At 43.3% G+C, this 9,640-nt stretch overlaps 1 protein-coding gene across 1 annotated transcript; it reads right to left on the bottom strand.

Annotated features, from left to right (window-relative positions):
* Positions 1-337: 337 nt before the first annotated feature.
* On the bottom strand, positions 338-7,418 carry LOC127335941 (eIF-2-alpha kinase GCN2). Its single transcript, XM_051362675.2, has 11 exons — positions 6,885-7,418; positions 5,681-5,781; positions 5,479-5,606; positions 5,354-5,407; positions 5,173-5,254; positions 3,587-3,698; positions 3,456-3,510; positions 3,238-3,383; positions 1,567-1,867; positions 1,288-1,485; positions 338-654 (listed from the first exon to the last, which is right to left on the bottom strand). The coding sequence occupies exons 1-11, from the start codon at positions 7,304-7,306 to the stop codon at positions 604-606; spliced, it is 1,650 nt and encodes a 549-aa protein (XP_051218635.1). The 5' UTR covers positions 7,307-7,418; the 3' UTR covers positions 338-603.
* Between the last annotated feature and the right edge of the window lie 2,222 nt (positions 7,419-9,640).

The following is a 9,640-nucleotide window of genomic DNA, read 5'->3' as shown; positions in this document are numbered from 1 at the left end:
ACATAGAATGTATAAATGTACACCCGTGTATTAACTTTTTCAGAATTTTCAGATATTTTAAAATATGTTGGATGTATTATCTAAACCCATGAGTGAAAGTGCATTTCCGAACAGCGCTCATGCATACAGAAAAACACAATTTTCCGTAGCATGTCTTGGAGTGATGGAGTCCACCTCCTATCTGCGCGACTGCGCCTGTCCGTTCCACATGTGCTCTGCATACGCACAGTCACTGTCACACAAAAGAAGAAACACCTGAAAATGGACTGGCGGGCCGCACCACAGCTCCGAAATGGCTGATTATCACAACAAAGGACTGGTTAAAGTAACCTCAACATGACATCAAACATAGTTAACTGCATCAAAGTGAATCATTACATCGTGTTCTGGAAAATCAGACTTTTGGAATGTGCTTTCTATTTACATGGCTCCCAACCTAGTTGAACACATCCAACTGTGATTAGCTCTAGCTACTTTTGCCTGCCTTAAGTTCCTCTAGACCAGCAATTTACATCGTGTTCGCTTAAGCTGAATCATGACATCGTGCTTGCTCAAACTGCATACACTGTGTTTGCTCATCCCATCGACATATTGGAACTCGAATCACTGCACCTCTTGACCAGCCACCACGTTGGTGCGGTTGGAAATGTACTCCTGATATGTAAATAAAAAACAAACTATCACAAGCAGCAAAGTCTAAGAAGCGCCAAGAAAATGGAACATAACATAAATATTAGTCATAGGATGCAAAGTCAATGAGTCACTAGTTGATAAGAGAAACTAGCTTTGTTTATGGTAGTTGAATAATAACCCTCACTACACTAACAATCTGCTGTTGCAAGAAAGCCAATGAACTCTTACATATTTTGCTATTGCAGAACGAAATAATCAGTGCCCTTAGTATATGCAGTAGTGAACTATGATCTGCGGGTTGCTGGCCACAAACTCAAACTGACATTTGGAGAGTCCGATAACATATGCCTCGAATGGTTGAAGCAAAGAAAAAAGTAAATGGTAAATGTGTTCAGGAAAAGGGACACGATGACTTAAGTGGTCTGTGATCGCTGCTGGTGTTCTGCATGATATTGATATTTTTGTAACAATAAACAAAATGTATTTCATAGGCCCACTTAACTCGACATCAATTTTCCAATAATTGTATCCGAAAATATAGATGATAAATTGATCATTCTACAAGGATAAAGTTCAGCTGATGAAAATACTGAGAAGCATCATGCTCCGTGTGATGCAAACTGAGAGAAATTTTTAAAAGGACTAGAGTAGTACCAATATTTCATCGGTGGATAGTCTCTGCGAAGGAGGAGGCCCAACCAGCTGCTTCAACAACGTAAGATCGCCATACCAATCAGGTGAATTTGGGTATTCACCATTTCTCAATTTCGTGAAAACCTCCACTCTCTCATAGCCACCCTTGAAATGGTGAAATAGCTCCACGAATATAATACCAAGGCTGTAAATATCAGCCTAGAAAAGGGATAACAATAAGCTACTTGTGAAAAAAAAAATGTTTCTGAAATTTCAGAACATCTAGTTTAGACGGCTTACTTTTTCAGTTACACATGTTTCCTCGTTTAGTTCAGGAGCACAATATATAGTTGTTCCCCGGTTGGGGGTTCCAACTTCACCATTAGCATATTGTTTTGCCCAACATGCATGACCAAAATCCCCAATTTTTATTGCTCTCGAATCAGCATATCCGAAGAATATATTTTGTGGTTTCAAATCCCTGTGTATAACACCACTTCTGTGGATACGTTGGACCCCTTTGGTGATATCTCTGAAAATGACCCATGCTTCTTCGACATCTACTTCATGATATTCAGGATCTAGAAATTCAAGGAGTGTCCTACACAATTTAAACAAATGGTTTTCATCAATATGTGATGGAATAGCCCTTTCAGGTTCTGAACCAAACAAACAAAACATCTGGTTGTTGACAAAACTGAAGGGTGGCATATACAAATAAAACGAATGCAGAAATTTAAAAACTTAATTTGTAAAAGTATGAAAGATTCAGCATGGAAAAAAAATCATTTCATTTATGAGGAAGAACCTCTGTATCTAACTCTCATCTACTAGAAGAAACTCTGAACTTTTCTTGCTCGGAAACATAAGACGTGACATGAGAAACACAGGACCTGTGTGGCTGTGTGTCCCCTATTAGTATCCAGTAGATTGTTAACTTACTGTGGACTTTAGCTGAAATTTCTGGTTGATTGGTCCTTTGGACCTCCGCACTCATAGCCCAACCTAAACACTGTCAGGACACTAATGCTAGTCTTATCTGACACACTAACTCACACTCCCTCTCAAGATGGGCATGTATTAGCCATCATGGCATCTAGCACAAGCATGTGCCTAATAGTACAGGCAGCTATCCTGTGCTCACTTCTGGAATTCAACAACACTGCAGTAGTCACACTCTGAAATATGCGCGGGTAGAAATGCACGTGCACATCACTGCTCTTTTTCCCAGACACCAAATCTCAGCTCCACTACATGTTAACCAGGAGCAGTTGCTACAACAACCTCAACTGTCTGCAACAGCTGGACACCCACCACCAGATCAGCTCCACTCCATAGCACCCTCAACGACAGCCAAAGGATGCTCTCTTCTTTTTCCCTTCTCTACAACAGTCCAAATCTTGTCCACTCGGGCATGTTGAAGCAGCAGCCAAGGCTCACGCAACGGACTCCGCAGCGTGAGGTGGCTACAGCCTTCATGGCAATGAGGTATAGCATTCCACTGCTTGAGTAACTACAGTGTGCCCAGCTGTTCTTGGCGACAAAGCCATAGCAGGTGTGGAGTGGTAAACGGTGGCATCTTGGGTTAGGTGAGCCTAACCTCAAATGACTCCTCTATGGGCCTGCAACCTGAACTCTGTTACGACATTAATACCACTCTTACCTGACACAAACTCACACTCCGTATCTGGATACAAGGTCTTCATTACCCACACTAATACTATGTGGATACAAGCTTTTCTTGGCGACAAAGCCATAGCAGGTGTGGAGTGGTAAACAGTGGCATCTTGGGTTAGGTGAGCCTAACCTCAAATGGCTCCTCTATGGGTGACACTAATACTACTCTTACCTGACACAAATTCGCACTCCCTATGTGGATACAAGCTTTTCATTGTCCGATTAGCTATGTTAAGAGACAATCTTGTCGACGCGGTGCAGCTAAGTTCTATCCCAATTAAAACATGTTTATACCTGCCACAGTACTCCATTTGGACAGCCACATATATCCGTTCTCTTTCATCCTCCAAATCAACATTAGGTTCTGAATCTTCATCATCCCAATTGTCTTGGCTGCTACCAGAAAGGCCGCTTATGTACTTTCCATTTGCTGCCCAAGCCTAATGCAAATGGGAAACAAAGATTATTCATACTCGGAAAGTGAAAAACTGAATATTGTTGCTAGTAAATACCTGGAAAAAGCTAACAACAGCCGTGTGTCTAAAACTTGATAGTATAATAACCTCCCTGTCAATATCAAACATTAGAATGTATTTGACAGGGAAAAAACATTGAAGAGGATCAACTATTAACAATGTCAAACCTTGGCTCTCTGTTTATAATTGCATCCTTGTCATCAAAATCTTCAGTTAATTCCATCTTCTTTATTGCATACCGAGTGCTAACACCATACACTGTGCATGTCGCACCATCACCTACATTTATTAATAGGAATATCACAAATGATAAAGAAATTACAGCAATATCATTACACACCTCATCTGGGTGTGTGGTTAACTTAGATTATGAGAAAGGAAGACTAGAGAAGTCATAAGGAAGAAGTGAATAGGACAGGATTAAGAAGTGTTTCAGGTGATGAATTGTGTCACTGAAGCTCTGTTTTCATAGATTTCTTACAGGGTTGTAGGCCATACTTCGCCATAGACTATACTGCACTTTACAGGCAAATTCAGAGGTCGGTTGGCTACAGCATGTGCTATTGATGGCCATAATTGGGCAGGCGGGGGGGGGGGGGGGCAACTGAGATGGTTCATGAAAAACAGGATTTCAACTGCATGAGGTTATTGGCCACCCTCCAGCTGTTGTGGTACATACAAATGAATGGACTAATGGCCTAGAGCATGCTGCTAATGAAGTTTTTGTCAGAGTCAACTGAGATGGTTCATGAAAAACAGGATTTCAACTGCATGAGGTTATTGGCCACCCTGCAGCTGTTGTGGTACATACAAATGAATGGACTAATGGACTAGAGCATGCTGCTAATGAAGTTTTTGTCAGAGTCAACCGAAAAGTGTACATGAGGCACCTTCTTACTACCTTTGTAAAGAATTTCTACGGCCCTAAATTTGAATCAAACTTGAAGGCCCTGGCCAGCTGCATCTCATATCTCTTGCTTGAACCACAATGTGAAAATGTACTAGGCCTTCATGGAGAGGATTTGTTCCATGAATAGGGTGAAGAAGTACTGGGGGGGAAGGGGGGGGGGGGGGGGGTCGCCATAGCAAAATGTGTTCAAGAAGCAAATTCAGCTAAGACGGCGAAGTACAATATGTAAACAACAATCTTGCAGAATTTCAACTGTGAGAATATGAAACTAGAGGGACTTCCAATATTTGACATGCTTGATGAGATTAGACCGAACTTCATGGAGAAGTTTTAGCTAAGATACAGAATTGCAGCCAAGAAGTTTGTTGGTCATAAAATCACGCATTTTGATATGTACATTCGCAGCTCCAGAAAAGGTAGGAAGAAATGCACTGCTAGCTAGATAGCGAATAACACAGCCAGCATCAATCAGCTTTCTTAATGCTTTCTATGCCATAATGGTGCTTTAGCATTTGTGCAAACATGCTAGAGCAATACAGATTTTTTGTTGAAATGATCAGAGCACAAGAGATCGTGGCAACAACAATAACAACTAACTGACACCCAAACTACCAGGGGCTATAACCTTTCTTACTCTTCAGCTAGGTCAATGGGCATTGACCAGATGGTAGCATGCGGCATAGCAAAATGTAGACAAAATGGACAGAACTAGGGCAAAAACGAGTTTGGTGCCATAAATATAATTTTCCAATCAAACAGCAATGGTACGTAATAGTTTAGTACACCACCGATCCTGAAATTTAAAAGCAAGAGCAATATGTACTCTTATGAAAAATAACTTACCTATCACGTCGTTGATGTTATAGTTCATTATATCGGGACTGAGATCTCTACGGATGAAATTGTCAACAGCTTCAGAGCATTCCTATTTGAAAATAATGTATAAAAATGTCAGGCTTATAGCAGCAACTCTAAATATACTAAATATCTAATAAAAGGAAAGACTTTAAATTAACTAACATACCAACAATCCTACAAAACCGAGCACAGACATCTGCTTTGACAAATCAACAAAAGCCTGCAAGATATTTCTAAGTTAACCAAACAAGAATCATAAAACAAAACTATGTGTTCTGCCATACTACATACCAGGTTCTTAGTCCAGTCAAGCTCAACTCTTTCGTTTTCAGTCATGATTCTCTGATTAATTTCCTCCATTTGGTCTGTTTGTAGCCATTGCATAGGCTGCTGCTTCGTTACTTTCCAGCATTCGCCATCTGGAATATAAGAAGTTAGAGCATACTCAAAAAATTTCCACCATTAAGGTTGACTTGAGAAATTATAATCTTACCAAAAAATACAAGGACACAATACTGTGGCCATACTCTAATGTGCAAATGGCGGTTCCTTTCTTTTAACTCTTTGTCCTCAGACTCCATTGCCAAATTGGAACTGTAATAAAAACAATCGAAGGGTGATCAATACGATAAGTAGGGGTTACTTGATGATAATCTTCTGCACAGCACAATAGTACATCAGATTTGTTGCTGAAAATCCTACAGCAGATGGTATTGCAAAGCATTAACAGAGAATGTACGCCCTCTGTTTTTCCTTTGGTCTCTTTATCGTCTCAACTACAACAGCAGTTTAATACAATGCTGTTTGGAAATGCAAGTGTGGAATAAATGTTTTCAATTCAAAATGGTTTTCATAAGAGAATTAACCGGAGATTGAGCGACATTCATTCATTTGTAAATTTAGTGCAGTTGGTACCTTTTATTCATATTTTGGTTCATCACAGATTCGTAGTAGCCAGCTTACATAGTTTTTCATCGCAGTAACTACTTTCCAACAATTAGTTTATTAAAACATATCAGTGTTTTGTTGTAACATGAATTGATTTTCACATCATAGAATTTAAAGGGCACTTGCACTCTTCATGGCTTATATGCATATCAAATACCATGCTACTATTTTTAGCACAGACATATGGAGCAGTTTGGATAAACTTGGGTTCTGGATAATATATAATGTTTGATGACCAATAGCTCCTTTCGTGTTTGTGCAGAAAGTGCAAGTCCAGAATCTTCCATGAAAAACGCGTGAGTCAACTAAACAACTTCACATAGCAACTGCTACATGTTTCATGGATTCAAGTGATACAAGTGTCAATCTACGCTGCTATTTTCTGAATCTATATGCTGTGCATCATCTCCCTGTTAGTTGTATAATAAAGTCATCATTAAGTATGGAGTACATCCAGTTTGGATTGGTGTTAAATACGACATGGTATAAAAGGAAACATGGCATTGTTATATCATTGATGGGGTATCTTTATAAATGCACATAATTATGTTATATCCCCAGCAAAACAAACATGCAAAAGACTTAAGCACGTCAGATACCAGTGGTCAGAACTAAAGTACAGGTATGCATTACAAAACAGGCATGTAAATATATTGACCATACAGGCATACACGCAATATCAAAGGACTGAGAGGAGACGAACAAGCATTTTACCCGTCCATCAGAAAATTAGAGAAAAAAAAACGCACCTAAAAGAAACTGTTGAACTCTGAACCGACTGCTTCTTCCCTTCCTCATCCCTTGCCTCCGTGCTGCCTTGCTCCCCATCCTCAATAGAATCCGTGCTGCTGCTAACCCCATCATCCTCGTCCTCAGAAGGATCCGTGCTGCTGCTGCTGCCCCCGTCCTCCGACCCAGCCCCCCCACCAACATCCACCATGGATACATATGCCATGTGAATCCTTCCCTCATATAGGATGCTCAGGATGAGGTCACCAGGTTGCGCAATGGCGGCAGACGCTGGTTGCTCGATCAGAATCCCGGCCCGGTCGCCCGTGAGCCCCTGCATTTCGGATAGCAAACTGAATTGCTCGTCGGCGGAGATGGAGAAGATACGAGCCCTCAAATTGCGGCCGGACAAGACCGGCTGCGGCGGAGAATCCGGCGCCATCCGCCGCGGTGGTGGTGGGGTGGGCTCAAACCCTAGGAGGAGGGGACGGCGAGGAAGGACGCGGCCGCGGAAGGGAAGGGGATGGGGGAGGGGTTTGGGACAAAAAAAAAAATCTCACGCGGCCAAGGTTCAGGTCCCTTATTTGTTTGTTTGCTGCTTTTTGGAGACTTCACGAAGGTTCTTTGCCTCCTGACCTGGCCCAAGCGGCGGAAACGCCCGAGGCCCGACCCAGTACGCCCGAAAACACAAACAATATACGGCCCACACTGGCAGTGCCTTTTTTTAGTGAAATGTCAGGAAAAAATATCTGGATTGCATATTTAAATCTATTATATTATATGCGAGTCCGTAGGTCGTCAAAAATATTTGATGTCAAAGATTGGAGACATCTGCCATTTAAGGAAGTAAATAGGTGAATTCAATCACGAAATTTCCACAATAACGTCGCCCCTTGTCGTTGCCTACTCGACAATATTTCGGAGGAGGGATCCTCACGGAGGGGAAAGAAGTAGGGTCATAGGTCGGAGAGCACTCGGGACGATGGTACGCGATTTACCTACCTTCGGAACACCTGCTCAAGCACAGGGTCTACTGCTGCTTGTCTGGAATTATCTGTGCGCTTTCACGTCGTTACAATGAGTTGTGGTTGTGCCTCTAGGGCTTCCAGGATTCGGCTTATAAAGGCGCCCGGATCTAGGGTTTCTACGAAAAGTCCTAGCCGGAATACAAGATGCCTAACTACGGAATATACATTACCGTGCGCATCAAGAATCCACCTAGATCTGGCTTGCCGTCATGGATCCGAATACTTCATGTGCCTCCATGGATCTGCCTACTCGCATAGGTGGGTTGGGATTCGGCTCCTATTTCTGGGCCGAACTTCATCCATCTTCTATCAACAATAACTGGGCCACCCGGTGAGCCATAAGCCACACCACCATCTGTGGGTCACCCGGGCTTGCCGGATCTAGACTATGTCATTGGCATACCCATAAAGTATACCCACAATAGTAGCCCCCGAAGTTGTTCAAGATTCATCATTCCTCCGCTTAACTTCGTTCGGAGGATCTCAAAGAGCTTCCTAAACTTCATCGTTTTCGACTTCATTCAACCGGAAATCATTTGTTCGTCTGTAACGGTAACTTAGCAGAATCTCCGCCCATGCCGCACATAACTTCCTCTTTTCCCGCGCGAAATTTTCGGAACTACGAATCTTTGCCGGAAAAATCGGAGTGTGCAATTAGGTCACCGCCGTTTCAGTTTCACCGCATTTGACCTAGGACACGTGGCGGAAATCTAATGGTGCGACCATTCAGTTCCCACTGTAGGATCCGGCACACACATCTCCGCACGAGGTATATAAATACCCCGACCAGGCGGTCACTTCCATTCTTTCACCTCCCTCACCACTTCATCTTCATCCTCGCGCCAACGCCGCCCAACAGATCTTGCGCCGACAAGCTCGCTCCCAGAAAGCTTCAAGTGCCGCCTCTGCAAGGTCTGCCTCGACCCAAGCTTCGCGCGTTTGAACGAGATTCGATCTCCGTCACCGTTTCGTGGTCACGCCGGAGGCTAACGTCTCAAGTCCAAACCTTCAACCCTCGCCGGCGTCACAGGGAACCATCACGCCATTGCCGGTAATTTTGTCGGACTTGAAGGAGATAGATCGCAGTAGCCCTCCGCCCAATCCATCGGAACCCGCTTTCATCGAACCCTTAGCGTTCCTACCCCAAACATTTCCGACATTCTCTTAGCTCAACCTTACTCCGCCTCTTCCAGCAACCTTCTCGGAAGAGTTCCGACAGTAGAAGAATTGCGCGAAGAATTGGAAGGGCAAGCTCGAAAGGCAGCAAAAGTTCAGGAATCGGAGATGAAGAAGGCCTCCAAAGCCCGGAACCGTGAAGGGGAGAAGGGTCAGTGGTGGCCCTGCGACGTCACTGAATTCGAGCTCAAGGCCTTCGAGAAGGAAGGACTCGTGGCTCCGGGTTCTTGGAAATTCACCAAGGACTCCAACACCCCAGCTCCGGCAGCTGACAAGTGGGTCTTCACCAAGGCATGCGTGGAGCGAGGCCTCTCGCTTCCGCCCTTAGAGTTTTTCTTAGAGGTGCTCAACACTTATGGGCTGCAGCGTGATGTCTACGCACGCTTCTATTCTTGTAGACAGTGTTAGGCCTCCAAGTGCAGAGGTTTGTAGAACAGCAGCAAGTTTCCCTTAAGTGGATCATCCAAGGTTTATCGAACTCAGGGAGGTAGAGGTCAAAGATATCCCTCTCAAGCAACCCTGCAATTACGATACAAGAAGTCTCTTGTGTCCCCAACACACCTAATACACTT

The sequence above is a fragment of the Lolium perenne genome, chromosome 2 (assembly GCF_019359855.2).
Source record: "Lolium perenne isolate Kyuss_39 chromosome 2, Kyuss_2.0, whole genome shotgun sequence".
NCBI classification, from domain to species: Eukaryota; Viridiplantae; Streptophyta; class Magnoliopsida; order Poales; family Poaceae; genus Lolium; species Lolium perenne.
This window is presented reverse-complemented; position numbering and strand designations above follow the sequence as displayed.